This window comes from Neoarius graeffei, chromosome 9, assembly GCF_027579695.1.
Source record: "Neoarius graeffei isolate fNeoGra1 chromosome 9, fNeoGra1.pri, whole genome shotgun sequence".
NCBI lineage: Eukaryota > Metazoa > Chordata > Actinopteri > Siluriformes > Ariidae > Neoarius > Neoarius graeffei.
The window spans coordinates 43,224,399-43,250,788 of record NC_083577.1 but is presented as its reverse complement, the minus strand read 5'-3'; the positions used below and the strand labels follow the sequence as shown (position 1 = coordinate 43,250,788).

The 26,390-nt window shown below is 41.8% G+C and overlaps 1 protein-coding gene across 3 annotated transcripts in view; it reads left to right on the top strand.

The window, feature by feature from the left end:
- Positions 1-26,390, top strand: part of tbc1d4 (TBC1 domain family, member 4) — a 66,339-nt gene that overhangs the window by 13,931 nt on the left and 26,018 nt on the right. Inside the window, exons 2-11 of one of the 3 annotated variants that reach the window (XM_060929539.1) lie at positions 15,255-15,800; positions 16,732-16,821; positions 17,225-17,329; positions 21,326-21,458; positions 21,548-21,639; positions 21,721-21,831; positions 22,652-22,762; positions 22,902-22,952; positions 24,995-25,200; positions 25,985-26,131. In XM_060929539.1, the coding sequence (XP_060785522.1) occupies positions 15,255-15,800; positions 16,732-16,821; positions 17,225-17,329; positions 21,326-21,458; positions 21,548-21,639; positions 21,721-21,831; positions 22,652-22,762; positions 22,902-22,952; positions 24,995-25,200; positions 25,985-26,131 (1,592 nt within the window). The remainder of the gene's footprint in view (positions 1-15,254; positions 15,801-16,731; positions 16,822-17,224; positions 17,330-21,325; positions 21,459-21,547; positions 21,640-21,720; positions 21,832-22,651; positions 22,763-22,901; positions 22,953-24,994; positions 25,201-25,984; positions 26,132-26,390) is intronic. The other 2 variants (XM_060929540.1, XM_060929541.1) reach the window with 2 other exon arrangements.

Below are 26,390 nucleotides of genomic sequence, written 5' to 3'. Positions count from 1 at the left end.
TTTTTTTTTCTGACGTAATTCCGTTACTGACTTTTCTTTCCTCGTAAAAGATTTTGCATTCAGAGTTAAACATAGCCAGTTTTTCTATGCTTTTTTAGGGTCAAAAGATACCCTATACAGTGTGAATTTTTTTTTTTATTTAATATCATTATCTTGAGTACTGCAACTAAAAAAAAAAAAAAAGTTACATTTTGCTGTGAATGTCATTCAGTTACCAAAGAACTACAAAAAAAACCCAACAACCCATGGGATTATTATGGAAAATATTCATGGCAGTTTCATAAAAAAGGGCGGTAGACGGATATAAGTGCAGGAAGAGTATTATTGAAAACATGCCAGCAAACAGATCCAAAACCAAGACAAATAAAGAGTCAGAAAAACACGCAGTGAGGCACAGACAGGATATCAGATGTAATACAATACTCACAGTCCAAAAACACAAACATGGTCAAAACCAGAAAAAGCAACACAAGGCTTTCGCAAAGTCTGTGTGTTACTGGGAGTCCTTTTATGATTGTGCTCTAATCAGGAACAGGTGCATGCTAATTGGTCCGAATGGCAAAATTGCAGTCTGGCTGCATGCTCTGAGCGCCAATGCGCGTGGATGTGACAAATGTAACCAGACAACTGTTTGAAATATCAAATTTGATATTGGATGGTAACTGTATAGTAATTATGTAAAGTGAAAGCTCTGGTTCACTGCTGTCCACCAGGCACCCAGCAGAGTCACACCATAATAAATGTCGTGGTGTTGTTTCTGGCGCATGCCATGCGGTGTCCAAGAAGGGAATAAATATGTATTTGTAACTGCGATGTATGTCTCATTATTGGTATCGCTGTCACAAGACAATGCAGCAATCTATTGACATGAAATACACAGTTAGATGGTTCATATGCTATAATATTATTATTCTATTCAGGTTGATTTTGTGCAAATATTTTGCTCATACACTCATCAAGAGCTCTGCTTTTAGGTACTACCTAAATATGTATATCAGTTCAGCACAAGTTCCAAACAATCTTGCAATGATTATGTATTCTCTGGCTTGGGCAATGGCGCAGTCCATCAGAAGATGCTTAATAAACACATTCAGGTTTACGCTACAAATGTGATGTGGCCATATGCATCCCAGAACACCTTCAAATGTGGTTTGATTGATCACATCACAAGATGACTTAAAGAAGCATTTAATCCTGTTCACACCTGTACCTGGTGCTGACCACTTACGATCTAGTTACCCAGGATGCATGTTCATGCCAGTTGTAAATGGGCTTTCATCCCTATTCCTATTGAAGCATTAGCAGGCTAGATCAACTGGGCCTACACAGCACTTTATACAATGGCAGCATGCTAATTACTTAATTGTATCATGAACTACAAATGTCCTGAAGCACCTTTATTGTCATGCTGTCATATTGGAGGGCCCCAGACACAATTGCGTCTCCAACTCTGCTTAATTTGTCAGACAATCCACAACATTCCATAAAAGACAAGGCTCTTGCATCATGTGAATGAAAGGCAAAATAAGACTTTCTCAGAGATAGAAGTGAAAGTTATTTTTGACTGATGTCCTCGCTCCCCTCTCTCTCCCCTCCCCCACAAGTTTTAATTTATTTTGGGTTTTCTGAAATCAATACAGGACTAGAATTATATATCCAGGGTTAAATAAATAAATATACACACATACAGCACACCTAATGTTAGGTTAAATGTCCCTTAACAAGTTTCACCTTGCCCAGATGCTTTTGGTAGCCATCAACAAGCTTTTGACAGAATTATGATTGGATATTTGACCCCTCTTCTTGGCAGAATTGGTCGAGTTCAGTTAAATTTGTGTTTCCTGCCTCAGACCTGAGTTTTGATCACAGTTCACATATTTCCGATAGGGTTGAGGTCAGAAGTTGTTTTAAACTTGTTAGCATGCTTTATTCATTTCACAACCAGCTTTGATGTGTGTTTGGGGTCAGTGTCCTGTTGGAACACCCAATTTTGTCCAAGTTTCTGATGGTTTGAGGTTATGCTGAAGAATTCTGAGGGAGTCCTCCTTCATTATTCCATCTACTTTGTGCAATGCACCAGTTCCAGTGGCACCAAAACAGTCCCAGAGCATGATGCTACCACCACCATGCTTAACAGTTGGTACAGTGTTCCTCTGTACCTCTGGTCATTGTCGTCAAACAACTCAATCTTTTGTCTCATCTGACCATAAAACTTTCCTCCAGAAGGCTTTTTCTTTGTTCATGTGGTCAGCTGAAAACTTTAGTCAGACTTGCAGGTGTTGAATTTTGGAGCAGGGGTTTCTTTCTTGGACAGCAGCCTCTCAGTCCATAGTAATGTACAACTTGCTTGACTGTAGACAGTGTTACAGCAGCTTCCGGTTCATGGCAGGCCTGTGCCTTAGTGATTCCTGGGCTGTTCCTGACAATCTGAACCAGTTTCCTCGCAACTGAGGCTGACGGTTTAGGTCTTCTTCCAGCAAAGTTGCTTGGCAAACCTCCCACTAACCTATACTTATGTACAGTTGTTAGAACTGATGATCTTAAACTCTGCAGTTGCTTAGAAAATGCTCCAAGAGACATTTCTGAGTTGTATAAATCAGTGATTCTCTTTCTCAGATCTGCACTTGGCTCCTTAGACTTTCCCATTGTACTGTGCGTTGTTCAATCCAATGAGTGCTGTCAAACAAATCCTTTTTATGTGAAGCTACCAACTGATTTATAAACCAGCTTTCATCCCCTGAAATACGAAGTTTTTATGCAAGTGTTCATACCTCTGGTTTACAAATAAATCTGTTCATATTCAGTTTGAAAAATAAGACCAATTTTTGACTGGATTTATAAATTCATACTGAATTAAATATTACAATAGTTATTGGGGTAATTAATTATCCATTTAATTCTCTTGAAAGACATTCAGCATTTTGTTCTTAGCAAATACTTTTAAATACTTTTGTCCTAAATACAACATTCAGAGTGCATAAATGAATGATTTCTTTCAAACTGTAAGCTGGTTGTATCATTAGTAAGATGAGTCTCACTGGGCAGATTGCCCATGCCCATGATGAACCATTTAAAAAAGGTCGCCAAGGAAACACTCTCAAATATACCCTTACTGTGAAAATGTAAACATTCAGCTCTAAGTCATAACTGAGGTATAATTTTTTTTCTAATTCCTAATTCAGGAATTCCTAATTAATTTTTGGGTGGCACGGTGGTGTAGTGGTTAGCGCTGTCGCCTCACAGCAAGAAGAGCCGGGTTCGAGCCCCGTGGCCAGCGAGGGCCTTTCTGTGCGGAGTTTGCATGTTCTTCCCGTGTCCGTGTGGGTTTCCTCCGGGTGCCCCGGTTTCCCCCACAGTCCAAAGACATGCAGGTTAGGTTAACTGGTGACTCTAAATTGACCGTAGGTGTGAATGTGAGTGTGAATGGTTGTCTGTGTCTATTGGCCCTTTTCCACTACCCTTTTTCAGCTCGCTTCAGCTCACTTCAGCCCGACACGGCTCGCGTTTCGACTACCTCAGAGCAGCACGACTCAGCTCGCTTCAGCCCTACTTAGCACCCAAAACTTGCACGGTTTTGGAGTGGGGCTGAAGCGAGCCAAACCGAGCTGAGTGGGGCTAGGGGCGTGAGCAGACACTCCCCTGTGCACTGATTGGTGAGGAGGAGTGTCCTCACATGCCCACACACGCCCCGCGAGCACGCTGGGATCTGTAAACACCGTAAACCCGGAAGAAGAATTACGAATTACGAGAATTTCTGAAGCCTTATGCGCCTCGCCTCATCTATACGCTCTTGCCAGTATCTGTTGGCGTTGTCGGTGACAACAAGCCACAGCACCAAGACCAGCAACACTAACGACTCCATGTCCTCCATGTTTATTGTTTACTATCCGGGTCGTGAGACTACCGCTTAAAAGGTCACTGATGCCACTGTTTGCGCCGCCTAACGACATCACGTGACGTCCACCCACTTTCGCTAACTCCACCCAATGTGTCCACCCACTTCCAGCCAGCACGGTTCAGCGCGGTTGTAGTCGAAATGCAACTCCAACAGCCCCACTCAGCTCGACTCAGCCCAACTCAGCACCGCATGGCTCAGCCCAACTCAGCCGCGTTGGTAGTGGAAAAGTGGCATATGTGTCAGCCCTGTGATGACCTGGTGACTTGTCCAGGGTGTACCCCGCCTTTCGCCCGTAGTCAGCTGGGATAAGCTCCAGCTTGCCTGCGACCCTGTAGAACAGGATAAAGTGGCTAGAGATAATAATTCCTAATTCACTATTGCTTTAAGAAATTTGCAGCATCTTGAGTTAACCAGTCATTCTTCCTTTTTTTCTGTTCTGTTTTGTGTACCTGACATGTTAGCTCTGTAACCCACCATAAAATTTCACTAGGTGTGGAAGCTCTTACCATAAAAACAAAGCAGACCACACCATTTTACAAAATGGGGTAAATATGAATTTATTCAGTGAATTGCAGATGTTGCAAAGATGTACGTATTTGATCACCATAATTTGGTCAAAAAGACGTATTTCAGACGATTTTATCCTGCATGTCAATGGTCTACTAAAACCTTTTGGGGCCCCCTCAGACCTGGGCTTGGACAGCTTCTCTGGTTGGCCCTGGAACAGCAGGTCTGAGTAAGGTTAAACTAGCCTAATAACCGCAGAGCAGATCTGATGTTCCCTTTTGAGCATATTTGAAGATACATATTCATATTCGTACAGATCTACCAACTATGATAGTGATGAAACTTTAAATATAAGTGTATAAGAATTCAGGGCTCTTAAGCAAGCGTAAAAAGCACATTTTCACAACGTTTATCGATTTTTATGACCTCAAATTCTGTCCTTATTAGGGGAGTTGATATTTCATTGGTAACAAGAAGTTGATCAATATTTAAATCATACTGATCTATTGGTCACATTTGACTGTAAATGTGTTGTACTCTGGTGTTAGAAACCGGTTTATTGCACAGAGTGGTTGAAGAGGAAGCAGAACATTCAATACTCGATAAAAGCAAACTGTGGCAACTGAAGCACATCAGTACAGTAGATCAGTTAATGATCTCTGGGTGATAGTATTTTTCTGAAAGAATGGAGCTGCGCTGGGAATTTGCACACATCACGTTGCACACATCGGCCCCAGTCATGTCACAGCCAAGTTGGAAACAAGCTGTGTTTCTTTGAAACAGACTAATGAATAAAATGACTGGCCAAAATATACTTGCACTTTTGTCAATAACCTATGTATAGAAGGCACGGAGTTCTGCTGGCTTCCATAAATAGTCCACTAGTTGTGTTTTGTGTCCATCTGAATCATGTAGACACAATGACCCTTAGCATAGATTTCTGGCTGGCTGGTGTGGTTGGGACCTGTGCACAGCCCAGAAACATGAGACACCGACTACAATGACAGCAGCAACTGAGCTTGAAATAAACTTTAGCCAAAACCCTGCACTAGTCACCTAAACAACAGCTGTTGGTCACACGCATTGTGACATGTAGCAAACTATGCATATTTGATTTTAATTAATTAATTACTATTCTGATGCATGAAGAGTTTAAATAGTCTAAGTTATTTAAGTTAAAATGGGAGAAACCGTTAAAGGACATGGGACATGGATTTTTTTCTGGGTGTAATTATGTATAAAGGACATAAGAAATACCATCTAAATCACTGCAGGGTGTCAAAAATGTGAAAATCATCACATTATTCAACTTTTTTATACATCAGTGTAAAACAATGATTCGTTAATTAGCTAAGCGGTCACGTGACCCGTGACGTCACAAAAACTTTTCAAGGAGCCAGCGCTTGGGAATCTAATGTAAACAGGTTACCGAAATGGACACCATCGACAGTGACATTCCCGATGTTTCACAGAGATGTGAAGTTAGACCCTATCAATTCGAACCGATAGCTGGAAATTCACATGAACATAGATCTTGTCTTTACTCTGACGGGTCAGATGATTCTGAGAGTGAGAGTTCATTCAATCCCCATGAAACTGAAAGCAGTCGGCTCGATAACACATCCTGGTAAGTTAAAAACAATTCTGCTCAAAGGCTAATGATCTGTTGAAAGAAGTATTATTTTTGTATCATACATTGAAAGTTCATCATAGATCTAGCTAAAGTCCGTTGCAAGCTAGTTTTTTTTTTTGCTGATATTTTTCGAGATTGATTGAGATACAATGCTTCCAGAGTCCGAGATGAAAACATTCAAAATGGCGAAACGAGTCAGAATTATGATAATCAATAATTGATACACCCAAAATTATAATACTAATCCTTACCGCATGAGGCCCATGGTAAAACCACACTTCCAGGAGGGGCTGCCGTCTGCCTCCCAAGCCGGTCAAGAGCGCTCTTCGTCGGGCACGGCCAGGCGGGCGAATGCCCTGGTCCGTCCGCCCTGTCTAAAAAATAATGGTACAACTCCGAGTGAAGGTATCAATGCGCTGTCGAAGCGCGCAGAAGGTGTTAGTACGCCTGTCATTATAGTGCGGACTTTCCATAGCATAGAAAATTCTCACGTTTCAATTTGTGTAACTGAACTTTGTTTCATTTCACTGGTCATATAAACCTATGTAAACAGGAAAAATGCGGAAGAGTTTGGTCGCATCTAACTACAGCCCCAAAAAATACCATTGGCCATGCTGAGCCTAGCTACATTGCTAACAGGAGTGACAGCGCGTCTGACTGACTGGGAGGTCGCAATACACCATGATGTTCAATGTACGTTAAACACTCTAAAAACGAAACAATTTTCTTGTCATCCAAGACACAAAAACTATTTTGTTGCATTCGTCATCATCACGATTCACACTTCTCCATATTCATCTACCCGCTTGTGCTGTACCCGAAAGTTTTTGTGACGTATGATCACATGACAGCGGCTCTTCCGGTTGTAAAATATGCATATCGGAGCTCGAGCAGAAATGCCATATAATCATCACGAATATAACGATTTTGCTGAATTTAATAGATAATTTTGTATTTGTTGATGCAATTATTTCATATTTTTAATGGAAAGAAACTGATATAGCGTGCATTTATGTTTCATGTCCCATGTCCTTTAAATGCTCCCTAGTACTGTCAAACAGTAGACAGTAGTATCCAACTGGTAGCTATTTGGCACCATAAGGTTATTTTATCTTATGGTCCACATTTCTAGAAAAACAAATCTTTGTGGGTGGGGTGTGTTTTTTAAAAATAATTCTGGATTTATTGAAAAACGAGCAACGACAAACATAGTATATGTTAAAAGTACTTTTATACACCTATTCATTCATAGGTTTTTCTGTATTTTGACTATTTTCTACATTGTAGAACAATACTGAAGACCTCAAAAATATGAAATAGCACATGGAACATTTATATGAAATTATGTGGTAAACAAAAAAAGTGTTAAAAAAAGCAATGTTTCATATTTTAGATTCTTCAAAGTAGCCAGCATTTACCTTGATGCTTTGCACACTATTGGTATTATCTTAACCAGCTTCATGAGGTAGTCACCTGGAATGCTTTTCAATTAACACGTGTGCTTCGTCAAAAGTTAATCAGTGCAATTTCTTACCTTCTTAATGAGTTTGAGATCAAACAGTAAATAGCCTGATTCTACAACTGTAGTAATCCATATTATGTCAAGAACGGCTCAACTAAGTAAAGAGGAACGACATTCATCATTACTTTTAAGACGTGAAGCATCTCATCTCATTATCTCTAGCCACTTTATCCTGTTCTACAGGGTCGCAGGCAAGCTGGAGCCTATCCCAGCTGACTACGGGCGAAAGGCGGGGTACACCCTGGACAAGTCGCCAGGTCATCACAGGGCTGACACATAGACAACCATTCACACCTACGGTCAATTTAGAGTCACCAGTTAACCTAACCTGCATGTCTTTGGGGGAAACCGGAGCACCCGGAGGAAACCCACGCGGGCAACATGCAAACTCCGCACAGAAAGGCCCTCGCCGGCCACGGGGCTCGAACCCGGACCTTCTTGCTGCGAGGCAACAGCGCTAACCACTACACCACCGTGCCGCCCGCTGTGAAGCATCTTAGTTAATAAAAATAAAGAATTAGAAGGTGTGTCCAAACTTTTGACTGGTACTGTATTAGGGCTGGGTATCGATTCAAATTTCAAGAATCGATTCGATTCCAATTCTGAAGCTTCAGAATCGATTATCACGACTCTGTACGATTTGATGTGATTCGATTCGATCCAATATCGATTTGGGTTAGTGTTATTAGAACCATTTTTGACTGTGTAGTTAAGCAACATATTAATACTTGTATTATATTGACATTCAACAGCAAATTAATCAAGTGTTGGTAGTTAATGATGGCTGTAAGACTGGTGAAAATGATAATGATCAAACCCCCTCACAGAAAGGCGAATCAAGACAGAAAACAGAGGACGCCAGAGGTCTCTATACCTGCAACAATAGTGTCCAAATGGGACACTAACCTGGTGCATTATTAAGATTAAGAATTCACCCAAAAGCTGTTGCTGTTGCACACAAATGCATTTTTATTTTATAATGTGAAAAAAGAGATTCTTAGCCAATGTAAATGTAAACAGATTGCTGGTTACTGGCTTCAAAGTAACCTAACGGTCATTATACTGTTTGCAAATAAGAACCAAAGATACAGCACCTTAGGAAACATAAGTGTCTCTCAGTTTTGTGTAAAATCTTCAAAATATAAAAAGTATAAAACATTCAATTGCCTTTAAAGTGTGAACATATAAACAGGACATTTAAACTTAAACTTGAAATTTACCTTAAATTTTAAACTTAAATAAATAATAAACCTTAAATTTCAACTTCAGACTGTAAATAAAAACGCTGTTTCCTGTTAAAGTGCACACAAAAATAAATTCCGACTGGACCTTAAACTTGACCTGAGACAGACTGGGTAAACTGTCCATCAACTGCCATCACTTGGGTACAAAAAGATTCTTCTGCAGAAAAAGGAGCTCATTTACATGCCCAGGAGTAAGGCAGCTTCTTTTCGCACCGTGCAGGGATGCAAACGGCATGCCTTTTGGCGGATGCCGCCTTTTTCACGGCTGAATCGTGCAGATCCGATTTTTTTTTTTTTTAGGGGGGGCGTTGGAGTGTCTGATTATAATTTCATCAAAGTAAATTCTGTATTAAAATTACTAAATAAGCAAATGCTGTTACAGTCCATGAAACATAGGAAGTATAAGTATGAGAAGAAAACAGTAAATCAGAAAGCTGCGCACGTTTGCGCGAAAGCTGCGCAAACGTGCGCAGCTTTCTGATTTACTGTTTTCTTCTGACACTCCAACGCCCCCCCCCCCCCCCCCCCCCCCAAAAAAAAATCGGATCTGCACGATTCAGCCGTGAAAAAGGCGGCATCCGCCAAAAGGCGCGCCATTTGCATCCAGACCGCCTGCGCGAATTCAGTGACGCGACGAGTGGGGTTAAAGTTCACCGGGAAAAATATAATTTAAAAAAAAAAATCAATCTTTGGACGTACGAATCGATCTTCAGGAAATAATATGCAAATCAATTCAGAATCGGAAAATCAATTTTTCCAACACAGCCCTGTACTGTATATGAAAGAAGTTGGCAATATGTCTAAAGTATAGTTTGAATCTTGACAATGCTGCAGCCATCCATGAGCTGCTTAGCTGATCACAGGATTTTGTTCATATAAACAGAGTAAGCAGTTTAGTGTGCTCCTCCATATGTGTTTAGCTGCCTATAACATTGCTTGAGCAGCAATTCAACAAGACTTATGTGTCTTGAAGGAAGTTTATGTTGACCCCTTGCTACTGTTGTGTGATGGGGGAGACCTGATGAATCTGTTGGGAACTTCTGTTGTCTAAATAGCAGAGGTGGGGACTTGAGACTTGGGGACTTGGACTCGAATCGACTCGAGTCACTGTTTTCATGACTTGTGACTTGACTTGACAAAACATGAAAATACTTGAGACTTGACTCGGACTTGGAAGTTTAAGACTCGGGACTTGACTTGACACACGATGACTTGAGTGACTTGAGTGTTATTTCCATCGTGTTTTTATTGTGAAAATAAAATGTAATATGCACATACTTCAGTAATTTTGATTGCACTGCCGTTGCGTTGTCACCGCCCTGTCCATCAGGCACGCTCTCTGCGCGGGCTATATACCGGCACGCCCCTTGCCACGATGTGTTCACAGATTTCACATCATATCATCATGTCAGGCTACCAGGCGGCCAAAACAATGGTCTGAATGACTACAATTTAGAGAGCACAACTCTGTAACTGAACAGGTGCATTGGATATTTCCCAGTGAGGTAATTTAAAAAGTCTCCGGGTAATTGTTCAAGGAAAGATGAATCCCACGCACTGTCCTTTCCGTATTGTTCCCGAAACGTTGCACTTGTGGTAAGGAGGACAGTGCGTTAGCCACGACCGAAACGTTGTGAGCAAAGTTCCTGTGGAAAGGAATGCGCAGGATGCATATTTCATTTAACATTTATTTTCGTAACAATCTATTATAGCGGGAACCAAGACTCCCGCGCCAAAGTCGTTCTATATGTCCCCGCTCCGCACAGGCTGAGGCAGCCTCGGAGAGGGAGAGAGAGAGCGCTTTTGCACACACCTCTGTAGCTTGTCATATGGGGTAAGATGATGTCACTTTTGCACGGGCGAACAGGTCTTCTTTTTGAGACCTAAATTATGTCTGACACATTTCTCTATCCTTTGGGGGGTTTTTTTTCTGGCGCAAACATGCATCAAAGTCACTTCAGGTTTCTCCACGTGTATCTTATTAATAATAATCATCTCATCTGACGTGGTTAGAGATTGGAGGAGCTCATGCCCCTGTTAACCCAAGGTGTCGTCCTACCCTCTTTTAACTACGCACATAACAGAATGCCAATTCTCTGTTTATTTTTCTTGTTGGCTGATGACAATGTGAGAAACTTAGTTGGCTTTCAATCTTGCAATCAATTTTGCCATCGATAAATAACTTTGTGACATTATTACTGTTTTGTTTTATGTATTTTACAGAACATGAGTATTTAAAATGCAAATATTTAACAGGTTGGGCACATGTGCCAGGCAGGGATGTTTACTGACATTTACTTATGTATTGCCTTTTCAATGTATTAAATTCATATTCTGCTGCTAAAATTATGCCAATACACCTAAGGTGACTTGACTTGGACTTGACTTGACTTATTATAGGACTTGACTTGACCGGACTTGACATAGCCTGTGACTTGACTTGACTTGCCCAAGACAAAAAAGACTTGGGACTTACTTGGGACTTGAAGGTTAAGACTTGAGACTTACTTGAGACTTGCACATGTGTGACTTGGTCCCATCTCTGCTAAATAGGGAGAAAAAGTGGGTTCAAACAAAGAAATGAGGTCTTCATGTACGACTTGATGTGTGAGTGTATAGCACAACAGAAAACTGCAATAGCAGTCAGCATGAATCATTTTCTGTATTTCTTTGCATTCAGGCTTAAATTGAATGTGGAGCACGTTTCCTTTTAAATCTTTTTGTTACTCATAATTCAACCTTCTATTTTCCATTGAGTTGTAATGTCAGAGATTTGCTTTAAATCTTCATGTAATATTTGGAAATAAGCCATCTGTCAGTTAAATATGAGCAGCTACGCCCTTTCTCTTGCTCTCACAAGTCTGTTTGTCTGTGAGTTCTGACATGTAAAGTGTTGATTTTCAGCAGGTTTTGCTTGGATTTGAAGTAAAGCCTTCACGAAATGTTGCATTTAGGCCATGTTTTGCTTGTTCCCTGCCTATGAATAATATGTGTAGCCTCAAATATTCTTGCTGAGGTGTGGCATGATGTTATCAGCTCTCACGTTGCATGGTCTTTAACGTAGCTCTGTGGCTCAAAAGGTTGTCATGGTCACGCTACTGAAAGTCATAATATACACTTTAACCACTGAAACTTTAACTTGTACAGCAGAATTTTTTTTAATACAGTTAAATACATTTGGCAAACAAGCCCACAGCCTGTTATCTTCAACAGTGATTATAAGTGTGTGCACAACGTGGAGTTATGTTTGGTTTACTCTCGATTGCCGCCTTGAACAAGTAATCCATTTGACCTTGGTGTTGACCGGAGCTCAGTGTTTCTCAGCTGCAGGGACTTCATGTCCATTAGAGTATGAATGTTTTGTCTGACATTTACCCAGAAGACTGCTGAATTAATTGAGTGTTTAAATGGCAGATTCTAATTTATTCCTATTTAATTAATAAAATGCGATTACTTACCAGTCACTGGTTTTGGCATATTAGATACATACAGCCCAGACCGGACATCCCACATTGATCTTTATTAGGACTGTAAAATGGGTATCTGTTCTGTACACTGTGTGAAGGCTGTTCTGGTGTTTGGTGCCTCTAGCATTTTATTTTATCACCTTCAAGTCTAGTTGGCGCTTGGCCCAATTCTGTCACCAGAGCACTGTTTTTGTTCTCCTGGTATGACTTGTCTAGCTAATGTAAATCAGTTTAATTTGTTTGCAAAGGCTTGTCTGTGCTTTTATATCGGTAGAAGTGACAGGAGCATTCCAGCTCTTTGAAAGACAGCTGGATGAGACCGTTATCACTATCGCTTACTACAATGCTTTTGTCTTTGTGGAAAATCTGACTTGGCTGCCTGCTTTCAGATTTATGTGACTGTTGCATGCCTGTTAACTATTAGGCAACCTAGACAAAGGGCACCATGTCAGTGAGCCAAGCATATTCTTATTTTTCTTAAAGATTTTAGTTTACTTTCAGGTTTCAGCGTGTTATTCAAATAATCAAGATTTTCACTGTATTGAAACTGACAATGTGTCTAACATGGGGTGTAAATAGGATTAGCCTGATGTGAGATTTGTTTTGTTGTTGTTTAAATATTGTGATTTAATTTGGGCACTGTCATTCTTTATTCATTAACAGTCAGCGACTAGCTTCACTTAGCACCGTGATGCACTTGAGTGCGTTAAACACATTTTGGTTTTTGTTCATGTGAATATGACCTGACATTTGTATTTTGTATAGTAAAACAGTCAAGCTCCAGCCTGCTATAAATAGGTCACAGATTAAAGGGAAAACTGGAGACTCTTTTGCTGTGAGGGCATTTTATTGGCTTGATTTTGGTCCACTTGTCCTGTTAGATAGAAGGTCACGGCAGACCGGCCATCCGTCCAACCGACCATCCTTCTGACCATCCAGCCAGCCATCTGCAATAGATTGGTGATTTGTCTCTGGATAAGTCGCCAATCTATCGCAACGCTAAACATGGAGATGAAGAACCAGTCACACACTCATTCACACCTATGAGCAATTTAGTGTAGCCAGTTGATATAATCTGCATGTTTTTGGAGTGTGGGAGGAAACCCACACAGGCACGAGGAGAACATGCAAACTACACACAGAAAGGCCTCAGTCTGCTGTAGATCAGTGCAGTTATTCTGACTGATCACCTTTAAACTATGATGAAAATTCTATCCTGATGGGAGTGATCTCTTCCAGGGCTGCCGCCCGAAATTTTGGGCCCCATGAAAGATTAGAATTTTGGGCCCCCCAACTTTGCCCACCCTCGTCACAATTGCACTATTGTCATTATTTGATTTTTGACAGCCCATGGACCTTGAGTTTGTGACTTTGTTATTACATTTCATGTATTAACCTACTAGGGACTAGATGAAAACTGGTCAGTGACTAATTCTGGTGCATTTACAATCACAAATGAAAATTCAAGATTTTGCCACATGCCTTCTTGTGCTAGGACAATTAGTAGTGAAATGTGTGATGTGACTGCTAATAAATCATAGAAAAAGTTTTCTACCCAGCATCAAAATACCTATGGAAATCCCATGGATTGTTATGTGTTAGGTAGAAAGCTGTGTGTACTGTTCTGCAAAAAGGGAATATGTTCAAGCATTTATGGGTTGTATTGCTGCTTACCTCCTTCTCCAAAGGGGGGTTCAGTGGTTTGGTAGGGCGGAGGTCCCCCTGAGGCTGAATCTGTGCATATTTAGGGCACCCCATTAGTTATGAAACTGGTTATTAGCACTAGTTATTAGCACCAGCATAACGTAATATTTCATCTTGTTTATCACACAAGTCAGTTCAGTTATTAAAATGGAAAAAATGTCACTGTACAAACTGTAAAAGTGTTCTCTTGATAGGCTAATCCAACCACGTTCATACCATTCATTTACCATTCGCTAATATTTTGAACACACATGTGAGCGATAGCTACCTTTCTTTGGGAAAAACTGAGTGACCAGTTGCCTGCCTCTCCGGTCCCTCTCAGCTTTCAGCTGCCTTTCTTTACATTTTTGACAGCCACTCTTCATATTTAGCGATCATAGACTGTACGCACTCCACTGCTGGCTGGCTGGCTGCTGCACCGCGACACAGCAGCAAGTAGTGTTGCACTGATCAGCACACAGATTTAACGCATCGCGCTTCTACCAGAACTAGACCGTACCATTTCGCAAAAGGGGGAGGGTTAAATGACAATATGTTGAAGAACTCAAGAAATAGACAACCTTGTTCAATTAACTAATTTTACCAGATGGAATATTGCATTGTTGTTATTTCAAAAGTCTTATTAAAATCATTAAAAGCATATTATCAGCCCCTTAAAGGGCCCCATGGCAGTGCTGGGCCCCTAGAATTGTTCTAACCTTTCCCCCTCTGGCGGCGCCCATGATCTCTTCCATGGCTGTCATAAAGCGAAAGCCATGGCCTAATGGTTAGAGAAACAGCTTTGGGACAAAAAGGTTGCTGTTTCGAGTCCCTGCAGGAATGGCTGAAATACCCTTGAGCAAGGCATCTAACCCCTAATTGCTCCCCAGGCTACTCTGGGTATGTTGCACATTGGTTTGGATAAGAGTGTCTGCTAAATGCATGTAATGTAATGTAATAAAACACTAACTGAGTGAATAGCTTTTGGAAGAATTTTGTTTATCCTCCTACACTTCCAGAGAGTTGTAAAATCTGTGACAACACGCTGTTCTGGAGGCTCGTAGTGGCCCAAAATCTTAATAAGATACTTTGTTTTGTTTTTCTTTCATTTGTCACCTTTATTTGTATGTGAATGCTCCAGTGTTTTTCTTGTTGGTGTAGTTGTGTAGTTCCGGAGACAGACGAGCCTGGACTCACCCTGTGTCGCACCACTGAACTTGCATGTTGTGGTATATTCATGGAATTTGTCTGTTTGAACTTTGTCAACGATGAAAAGTGAAGTGCTGTTCTTAAACCATAGGTGTCTGAGGTCATCAGCAGCATCCGACAGGCTTCCAAAAGCGCACTCAAAGAGGAAAGCAAACCCAAACAGGAGGCTGAGGAGTCCTTTTACAACTCCCAAAAGTTTGAGGTGCTTTACTGTGGCAAGGTGACCGTGAATCACAAAAAAGTGCCCTCCACCCTGATCGACGACTGCATCGACCTGTTTCGGCAGCACGAGTCAGAGCGCAGGCGTTTGCGCCTCTTGAATGGCCAGCGCTCTATGGAAACCCCAGTGGTGTTCACCATAGGAAATGATCCACTCAGCGCATCGCTCTCTGAAGCTGCACTCACAGAGATGAATGAGAAAGCAGGCGGTATGCGTAGTGCCTTCCCCGAGTGCATCCAGGAAGACTCAGGCTTTGAGCAGCAGGAGTTCCGCACTCGCTGCAACAGCTTGGCAGGTGGCTTACAGAAGAATCCGAGAGAAACAGGAGCCAAAGTGCCAACGCGTAGGAGACATGCCAGTGCACCTAACCATGTGCAGCCCTCTGACACAGACAAGAACCGCACCATGTTGTTTCAGGTATGACTGCACAAATTCACAATCTGAGCACACACGCACAACATTCAAGTCATATGGGGGCGTCGTGGCTCAGGTGGCTAAGGCGCCATACCATAAATCCGGGGACCTGGGTTCGATTCCAACCCGAGGTCATTTCCCGATCCCTCCCCGTCTCTCTCTCCCGCTCATTTCCTGTCCTGTCTCTACACTGTCCTATCCAATAAAGGTGAAAAAAGCCAAAAAAAAAAAAAAAAATCTTAACATTCAAGTCATATGGCTCTCTTTGTACAGCTCTCTCAGTTGTGTCAGATGTTACAAATATTATGTCCACTCTGTGGAAATCTTTTAAAATGCATTGATCTTGTAGCATATAATGCCTAGCATTCGTAAAACATGCAACATTTGCTGAATGGACTGAACTGCTTGTTATTTTACTCAATCAGCGCAGCGCAATTCTTATCCATCTGTAATAAGTCAAGCCTCTATTAAATCACTCTAAAGTGATCAAGCTGCTAATTACAAAATCCACCCCTTGTTGTAGGGCCCCATATATAAAAATAGTGCTTCTGTTTGTGCATGGTGTTAGTGACATTTAATAGAATTGTGGACTAAAAATGTCTCATGGAAATTATTTGGCATGCCAGCTAAGCAGTCACTGAACCAGTCTTTAAATGGTCACTCAAGGCTAAAAATTCTCACTGAAAGCTCAGAACTGTTCCTCTGAAATCAGATCTGAGAAAACATTTGCCTATGCTACATGACCTTGTATGTGCGTGCGTGCGCGCGCGTGTGCACGTGCACGCACGTGTGTGTTTCACCCTTACGAAAGCCAGCAGGCTCATCATAAGATGATGCTGTGTTCATATTTTCATGTCTGCCAGATCCCCATTTCAAGGAAAGGTCACTTATGACATCAGCAGTCTTTTTTTTATTTTATTTTTTATGCTTTTAGGTGGGACGGTTTGAGGTGAATCTCATCAGCCCAGACAGCAAGACAGTAGTGCTGGAGAAGAATTTCAAAGATATCTCATTTTGCTCCCAGGTTTGTACCCTGGAATTTGCCTCACGGCTTTGTTTACGCTCATATCGATCTCCCCCAGCTCAGGTTCAATGTCAAGCCGCTTTCCCAGCATATGACTTTGACACAACAGCATTGGAAGTGTGGAGGTAGTTGTTGATAGTGGCTTAAATCTGACAAGAATAGTTTACTCTCCATTCATGGTTCTTGCATGGCTTGTGACCTGTCAGCATTTAGGAGTTCAGTGTTTTTTAACTTGTTAAATTCTGTGAACCTTTTACCATGTTCATACCTATTGCACAGCTTTGACTTATTGCACAGAACCTGTGCTGTGCAGTTATTGATTTATTGCAAGGTTTTCCTTTGCGTATGTATGCATAGTAATGTCATTGTTGTCATTTATTTATATAACACATGGCCCAAACAGGGAGTGAAGCAGACCGACCACTTTGGGTTCATCTGTCGTGATGTGTCAGAGTCAGGGCCCAGCCAGTACTTGTGCTACGTGTTCCAGTGTGCCAGTGAGTCTCTGGTGAGCAGCTCAATATTTTATTCTGCCTGTGCCCCCCCATATACACACACACACACACACACACACACACACACACACACACACCCCCCAATGATCCATTATTTATCATCAGGTACAGAGAACAATCACTGTGCCATACTAATGGTGAACATAATATTTTACCCACAGAACTGAACTGAATGGAATTCAGGTCGTTGTTATAAGGTGGTGTTGCCTTCCAGCCTTGCAGAGTTTATAGGAATCATCATGAAAAATGCAAAATAATACAACTCAGTATTCTGGCTTTGGTTGTTTACACTGAACTGAATAAAGCCATTGTGAAGCCGTGCCAGTGTGTGTTTTCTCATTGAGAGTCCACGTTTCACAACCAGAGGCATGACATGTCACGATGGCGTGTCGGCTTTTAAGGTGACGTATCTACATGTCGGAAATATGAATACCCCAAGCATTCCAGTGTTGCTTTGAAAACGACAGGTGAACTGACTGTTGAGGTGCTTTTGTTAGTCGTGCACTTTTATATCACTCTTCAAACACAAGCAAAGTTGCTGAGCATCATAACACTTCCATCCATCCATTATCCATAACCGTTTATCCTGTGCAGGGTCGTGGGCAAGCTGGAGTCTATCCCAGCCATGGGCGATTGCTCTAAGACAACGAGGGAGGCTCAGCCTCCTCTAAAAATGCCCTTATAACTTTAATGTGTGCGTGAGTTTCTCCCCCTCGTGACAGCGCGATGCAGCGCAGCCTCAGTGGACTTCACTGGCATTTGGGAGCTCTGCGCTTTTCAATTTCAAAATGCAAGACGATTGTTGGACAAATACTGCGAAAATGCCCGCCTACGGACTCCCACGGACTCCCAGCCTCAGTGGACTTCAACGGCATTTGGGAGCTCTGCGCTTTTCAATCTCAAAATGCAAGACGGTTATTGGACAAATACTGCGAAAACGCCCGCCTACGGACTCCGAGCCTCACATGGGAGGGACATGGCAGTTTCCGCGAGGAGACTGGTGATTGGTGAAAGTGGCCGGATATTTTCTTTGATTGACAGCTCGTTTCAACTATAGACAGGCAGCGGTGAATCTACGGTTTCTACCAGCTTTTTTAGTTTGTATATATTTTCATTGTAAATAAAGTGTAAATATAGTGTTGTCAAGTTTGCTATCTTAGTTCCAGAAATTTCGTTTATTTGAGTGACTGAACTTGAACTTGAGGGGGCTAGTCAGCTAGCAAGAAAGCTGCGCACGGATGCCAAGCATTGCTGATTTAATTTTGGCGAAGCCATTTGCCAGCCTTCCTTTCGAGGAAAAAATTAAAATTAAAGAGCAGGGTAGAGCAACGCCTCAAATTGACTTGGTGAAAAAGGTAGGGAATAATACTCGTTCCTTTCAGCTCTCCTGGTACGAGAAAGTGAATTGGCTAACAGCAAATGACCCACATCAACAACAGTAAATAGGCTACTTTAGTAATATGTCATGGATGGACCAAAAATATAGAATCTATTTAAAATGTTTATGCTGAGTATATTATATTGGAATATATATTTTTCTGGATATGAATTAAACACAGCTACAATTTGGAAAACATTTTTAAACAAAAACACAGCCGAGAACATTTCACACTACAGACCTGGATTAAAAGTGAAGGGTTATCAAAATTGTCAATAAAACATTTCTCAGTCAAAATAAGTAAAATATAGGGAAAGTGTCATTGAATGAAATGTGTGGCACCCAGCTCTACTGCTGAGGTTCCTGACAAAGAGCTGCTTTCAATAATGATCAATTTTTAAACAACATGCCACAATTTTAAAATATAAAATGTTAAAATATACCCCCCCCAACACCATCATGTATATTGGACAGTAGGCTAATGGGCCAAAAGAACCTGTTATTTCACAGTTTGTGACCCTGCCAACAATCAGCCAGATCAGAGGCAAGAGTATGGGCAAAATTGATGTTTTTTCTTTTAAAATCTGGAAATATCGTAACCGACCAGCCTCCCCTGTTTGAAAGACTACCAGCCGCCACTGATCCCAGCTGACTATGGGCAAGAGGCAGGGTACACCCTGGACAAGTCACCAAATCATCACAGGGCTGACACATAGAGACAAACAACTATTCACACTCACATTCACACCTACGGTCAATTTAGAGCCACCAATTAGCCGAACCTGCATGTCTTTGGACTGTGGGGGAAACCGGAGCACCCGGAGGAAACCCATGCAGACACAGGGAGAACATGCAAACTCCACACACAAAGGCCCCCCATTGGCCACTGGGCTCAAACCCAGAACCTTCTTGCTGTGAGGCAACAGTGTTAACCACTACACCACCATGTTGCCACTTGAATTATTTAAGTTATTAATTATTTACCTTTGAGGGAAGTAATAGCCTCAATATATACGTTTGTGTCCTTTAGCCGAGCCGGCTTTTCAGGGGAAAGTGTGTCAGAAAACTGTGCTCGCAACCGGAGAGAAAAGGGAGAGAGAAAGGTAATGAGGAAGAGACGAGTGGAGAGATTTTTGCAAGCAATATGTTTGTGTGATCAGAATATCTTGGAGGAGAAAGTGGAGAGAAGTAGGAAGCAATTTGTGGCAGAAAGGCGCACGGAGCTTAGACACCATAGACGGAGACGTTTGAATTCGGGCTGGTCTCAGAAAGTAGAATGTAGACATCAAAAACGTCACACCCCTGTCCCACCAGGCCGGCTGTCCCTTTTACACAGACGTCCATTCCACCTCTTTTTCTCCCAATCATTCCGGTTCAGAGATGGAACAACATGGACTCTCCTCTTCCACATTCGGACATTTTATACAGAGCGCGAGACGGAATAAAGGCGTAAGATAACAGGCTGTGTAAAAGTGGCTTCTGTGTCTACAACAGCTGTGATTAGCATAAAGCAGTTACTGAAGAGGAAAGAATACGAGTTATCTTTGTGAGTGATGTACAAAATGAGCATTTCTACTCAAGTCTTATTCAGAAATGATGAATACTGCAGTTGCATCAGCTCTGGTAACATCATGGAAACATTTTGAATCAAAGTGTTCCAGACTGACAGCAGGAACTAGCTCTGGTTTGGTTTGTGATGATATTGTCTGTGTGTAACTAAAACACAAGGGTCAAGGCTATAATTTCTGGCTTAAGGTGCTAGCAAAACGTTTAGCAAGCACAGCAACTTTGTTACACCATGTGATCAAAAGTTTGTGGACGCCTCTCCATCCAAATGTGGACCTTCCTCAAACTGTTGCCAGAAAGTTGAAAGCACACCAGAATGTCTTTGTATGCTGTAGCGTTATTTCCCTTCACTGGAGCTAACGGGTCAAACTCAAACTTGTTCTAGCATGAAATGGTTTGGCAAGGATGATGTGGAAATTTTGACTCAACCCCACTGAACACCTTCTGGATGAACTGGAGCGCTGACTGTGCACCAGACCTTCTCACCCAACATCAGAACCTGATCCCATTAATGTTCTTGTGGGTGAACGGGCAGAAAGTTCCCACAACCATGTTTCAAAATCTAGTGGAAAGCCTTCTCAAAAGAGTGGAAGCAGTTATAGTAACAAGGGGCCAGTTTTGGAATGGGATGTTCAAAATGCACATATTAGTACAATGGACAGGTGTCCACATACATTTGGCTATATAGCGTACCTTAACAACTTGCTGTCTGTCCAAAACATTTACACACACACACACACACAGACACACACTTATTTATTTATTTATTTAGGTCCTATGTTTTTGGATCTATATTTAAGACTATGTACCAATGGTTGTGCCCTATAGCATGGTAGTATGCAGTTTGGAATTGATCCAAACAAGAGTGTAGAACATCTTATGTCTAAAATTTCACAATTTATTCCAAATATATATTTCCTTTTGCTTTATTTGTATAAAATTTGCATTAGGCAGGTGAAATGGATATGCCAATGTAGTTAAAGTTTGTGTGCTGCAAGTAGCATTGTATTGTGGTGTAATAGTGGGCCGGTTGTCTTCCTCTCAGGTGGACGAGGTGATGCTGACTCTGAAGCAGGCCTTCAGTACAGCTGCGGCACTGCAGAGCTCCAAAACCCAGATCAAGCTATGCGAGGCCTGTCCAATGCATGACCTGCACAAGCTTTGCGAGCGGATTGAAGGTGCAGCCAACACGTCCATCATGCACACGCGCGTGCGCACACCAGTTATTTCCTGAAATAAAACCTGTTTGTTTATTTTGTTATTGCAGGACTGTATCCTCCCAGAGCAAAGCTGGCCATTCAAAAATACCTCTCCCTGCTGAGTGATAACGAGCAGGCAGACATTTTTGAACGTGTACAGGTAATCACATGAAGGGGGATGCCAACAGCCCTGAAATATAACACTCATTCTAATCATCTTTCATTGTTTTCTGCTGTGCAGAAGATGAAGCCAAATTGTGATCAGGAGGAGAATGAGCTGGTTATACTTCACCTCAGGCAGCTGTGTGAGACCAAGCAGAAGACACATGTACATATTGGAGAGGCTCCTCAGGTACAACATGCATCCTGTTCATGCTGAAGGACAGCTCGAGCTGTGTCCTGCCTTGGATAAGAGAGACTGCAGATTTCTCATCAAGTCAAAATCAAAGCATTTATTGGCATACACACAGATAGAAGCCAGTTTCCCTGTACAATGAAATTCTTCCTTTGCTGCCCACTTTGAATGCAGGGAGGATAGTAAAAATAAATAAGTTGAAAGTACAATAATTCTAATGTACACTCAACGGTATACAATGTACACATTCCAACATACAATATATGTTCCAGTGCAAATATGTACAGTCTGATGGATCATATACAGTCCGATGTGCAATTCCTGTGCAGATTTTATGTATAGTACAATATTGTTCAGTGTGCAAATCTGTATGGATTAGAATACAATGTCCTATGCAGTTATGATTCTGATAATATGGCTTGTCCTTAGAAAAAAAAATGAATGCATGCATCCTTCTCGGTATGCATTAGAGCATGAACACTTAGAGCCTTTCCAAACATAGCACTGATGCCATGCTCCAATCCACCCATGGGAGGCAAAGTGTATTTCAGAGTAACTCTATCAGTCTCAGCGGTGGCTTCCAGTCACAGGTTAACACTTATTCAGGATTCAGCTTCACTTTTTACAATTTTGTCTTGAAAAGCCCATTTGTATCCCTGGAGACTGGCCTTCAGTGTAGTGTACTCATTATAAAACTGCACTTAGTTTGAGTAATGTTCTTTGCATTTATTCGCTGAGCTGAAGTAAACATTTATCATTTAAATATGCATTGCGTCTGTTATAATACCCAAACATCCATCTCTTTTGTGTGTTGTAGAATGCAATAGGCTCTGAGAGCTCAAGTGCAGCCGGACGCAACAAGCTGGACGTGCTGAAGAATAAGGCACGCAGCTCCCTCACCAGCTCCCTGGAGAACATCCTTTCACGGGTGTGTGTGTGTGTGTGTGTGTGTGTGTGTGAGAGAGAGAGACTTGCTTGGGGGTGTAAGCTTATTTTCCAGCTTTACCCTTGGGCAAATATGTATACAAACAGAAGCTCAGTTCAGTCTCTCTTACTCTCCCATCCAGGGTGCAAACCGGATGCGCATGCGTCTAGGAAGTATGGGCAGCTTTGACCGAGTGAGTATCCTTCCTGAACTCTACTCCCCCTCACATAGTCTTTGCGAATTCCAGGAGCTCGTAGTTCCATTAAAACTAACTATGAGTAAACACGTTCATACTGACCATATCACAGTGTGTGGGTTCCCTGTGGTGTAAAGGCTCTCTGTTTTGTGCTACTTCACTGCAAAAAATGATGTCTTAGCAAGTGAAAATATCTTCACTATAGTTGAAACGATCAAGCATTTCCTCACAAGACACCAATTCTGAGAGTATTAAACCTGGTTCTAGATTGCAACCAACTTATTCCAAGATGTCTTGTCACGTAAAATGATCTGTCCATGCAGCAAGATAACTTCACTAGTATTAAGTAATTTTCTCCTCAAATTCAGTTTTCAATTTTTTGCAGTGTTGTTGCTGGCGTCCACGTAAAAAAGCTTAGGTTTGTGTTTAGATATTTGCATTCCTTCTCCAGAGGCAGAATGACACTGTTTCACTTGAATGTGGAATGTGAAGTGTGTGTGTGTGTGTTGATGGTCCCTGGTCAGTGTCCTGCTTGCTGCGGTTTGGTGATCTGCAAAGTTTTTGTTCCATAGAACCAACTATTGCCTTACAATGTTTACAGTGTCTCTTGCGCACACAGTTTACATTTATTTATTTCCTTCATATCCTCAATATGCGCACTCAACTCTGCACCTTGTGTTGCTTGTGTCTGCACTTTATTTGTGTCGTTTATTGTCTATTGTCATTTTCTGTCTGCAGTGTTGCACTCTTGCACTTCATGTTGTTATATGTAGATTTGTGGTCCTGTGACGTTCAATGTAGCACCATGGTCCTGGAGAGACAGTTTCATTTTAACTGTGTACTGTACCAACTGTATATGGTTGAAATGACAAATAAGAAGACCTTGACCTTGTCTTAAACAGTGCTATCTCTGCGAGGCCCTTGTGTCAGGTTGAAAAAAAAAAAAACTCCATATCTTTGCTATCAGGCCTGCTGCTGAACTGTCCTACCACACAGTGCATCCGTCTCACAACGCCTGAAAGTGAGATGTATGCATGTAGGCCATATGCTTTGTTTTGTTTTGATAAGTTTTGGTTACGACAGCAAAATATGAGAGGCTGATGAGTTTGTTTATTGATTTAGAAGAATATGTTCATACCTATTAAATATTACATGCACCCTGAAGCCTTCCTGTCTGTTATTTCTGTTGCTGCTTAAACTACACTAAGCACGTTTCTGTGTTATCTCTGCTTAAGGGTATTGCTAAGAAAGCTGCAACTTGAAAACAAAGTATGTTTTCCTTTGTCTTGTAGCTAATCAGTGTTTTTCCCCCAAATTTAACCTTGGCAGTGGAAGGCTGGCTGGGGAATTACGGGAGGGGGAGGGACTGACTTACAGAAATAGACTGGTGGAGAGCGTTATGCAGCCGTTACTGGTTTCCTGGCTCAGCTGAAAGCTGTGTAAATGGAGAGCACTAGGTTAGGCTCCAGAGTGTAAGGACAGGAAACAGAGCAAGGAAGTGAGCGAGAATGAGCCTTTCCTATAACCAGGGTAGTAAACATGACCAGATCATGCATGTGTGATGTTTGTAGTCACAGGACATGGGTTATTAGCATACAATAGATCCAAGAGCATGTGTGCAGTCACACTGCCTCCAGTTCTGCCACTTCAGAGTGGGATAAAGGTCTGGGATACACACTGAGAGCACCGAGAGACGTGTCTGGCCTGGGTGAGTGGGCACTATTCACATTGGCGCACGTGGTATTTGGCTGCTGTGGGTTGGTGGTGGTGCTGTAGAGGATTCATTAGTGTGTATGTGTTTTTAATGATTTTTTTTAATATCTGAGGTAATTTGTGCAGATAATATTGTATGGCTTTTTTTTTTTGTAGTTGGTACAGATTCTCTAAAACTGAAATGCAGTGCTCTGTGTTTTTAGTAAAGCTTCAGTTATTTTTAAGTTTCAGGACCTTGGTTCTTTATCTGCCTGCTCTTGAGCAAAAACTATGTGCATTTTTATAAATGGGCCCCTAAGCAGTCTGTTTAATCTCTGGTCATGCAGCAAGACGAGTCTCCCGGTGATTCTCCTCCAGGGACTCCCCCTGCTACCTTGGATGAGGACCCTGACGCCCCTCTGTTCCGCCGCCGAGCACACACCTTCAGCCACCCTCCAATTAAGAAGAGGATCTCTTTCACAGAGTTACCTACACAGAACAAGGTTCCTCTGCACAGACAACATTCTCTTGCTCCAGAGCTGCTGCAGAGCAGGTAACACATCACTTCCTGTCTCACATGATCAACTCGTGGCTGTGTTTATCTCAAGCCTAGTCAGCACTTGTGGTCTCATTAGAAATACAGATCCATGTCTAAGTAGCAAGAGGGTTTGTGGCGTACTCTTGACGTTTTGACATTCTAAAAATGGGCCACAACATTAGTGTAAAATGACATATTTTAAGATTTTTATATACAAGACTTGGCGTATGATGTATTGATTTTAGATCTGTAATGTCTGCATTGGTGAAGACTGAACAAGGTCGTGGTACTACGCAAATGCTGAGTCTTTAAGTTGATTTCCTTGTGTTAGAGGATGGTTGTATCGATACAAAGATCAGGATGATAGATAAACTGTTACTTCCTATAGCATGCATGCTAACGCTGTTAATGAAATATGAGGCATGTTGCTGTGTAATGCTGAATTTTAATACTAATTCAGATAATCAGATCACTGGCACAAATTATTCCCTCTATAACTTTTTGAATACCCTGTTGATTTTAACTAAATCCATCAATCTTTGATTGTTTTAATCTCTGATTAAAAAAATACAAGATCCTTGAAATTATTGAGAAGCTGTTTATCAGTTTTTGATATTAAGGCATGTTAATAATTCTGCCTTTAAAACCACTTCGTTTATTTTAAAGAATACTCACCTGAACAACCTTTAATTGCTCATTTGAGGTATTTGAGCATTCAATACTTGCATCAATGAGCCATCTTTTATCCCTAACTGTTCTGCCACAGCCGTGTTCTTGTCTGCCTGTAATCTCTCTTCAGCCCGGTGCGTGTGCCAAGAAAACGCAGCGTGTCTGAGGGTGAATCTTCCTTCAACCTTCCCCCCTCCTTCTCCACTCCCACTTTCCTGAAAAGTCTTTACCTGGGCTCCTTCAGCTCACTGGCCTCCCTGCCGGACAGCCCCAAGAGGTGAGAGGGGGCGCTGGCTGAAAGCCCCCCACTGACCCTGGGACAGGAGCGGGGCAGTGATGCCATGCAGTAGCACTGGGCTGGCAGCAGTGTCTGTCTGACCTCTAACCCCTTGTCAATCTTCCGCCGTTTTCTCTGAGAGGAATTGTTATTCTCTCACCCTCTTTCTCTTGCTCTGCACTGCTGGACTTGTTGGCATCTACAGGAACAAGGAAACCTGATGGGGAGAAGCCTCTCTGTTAAACTGCATCAAGCTTCT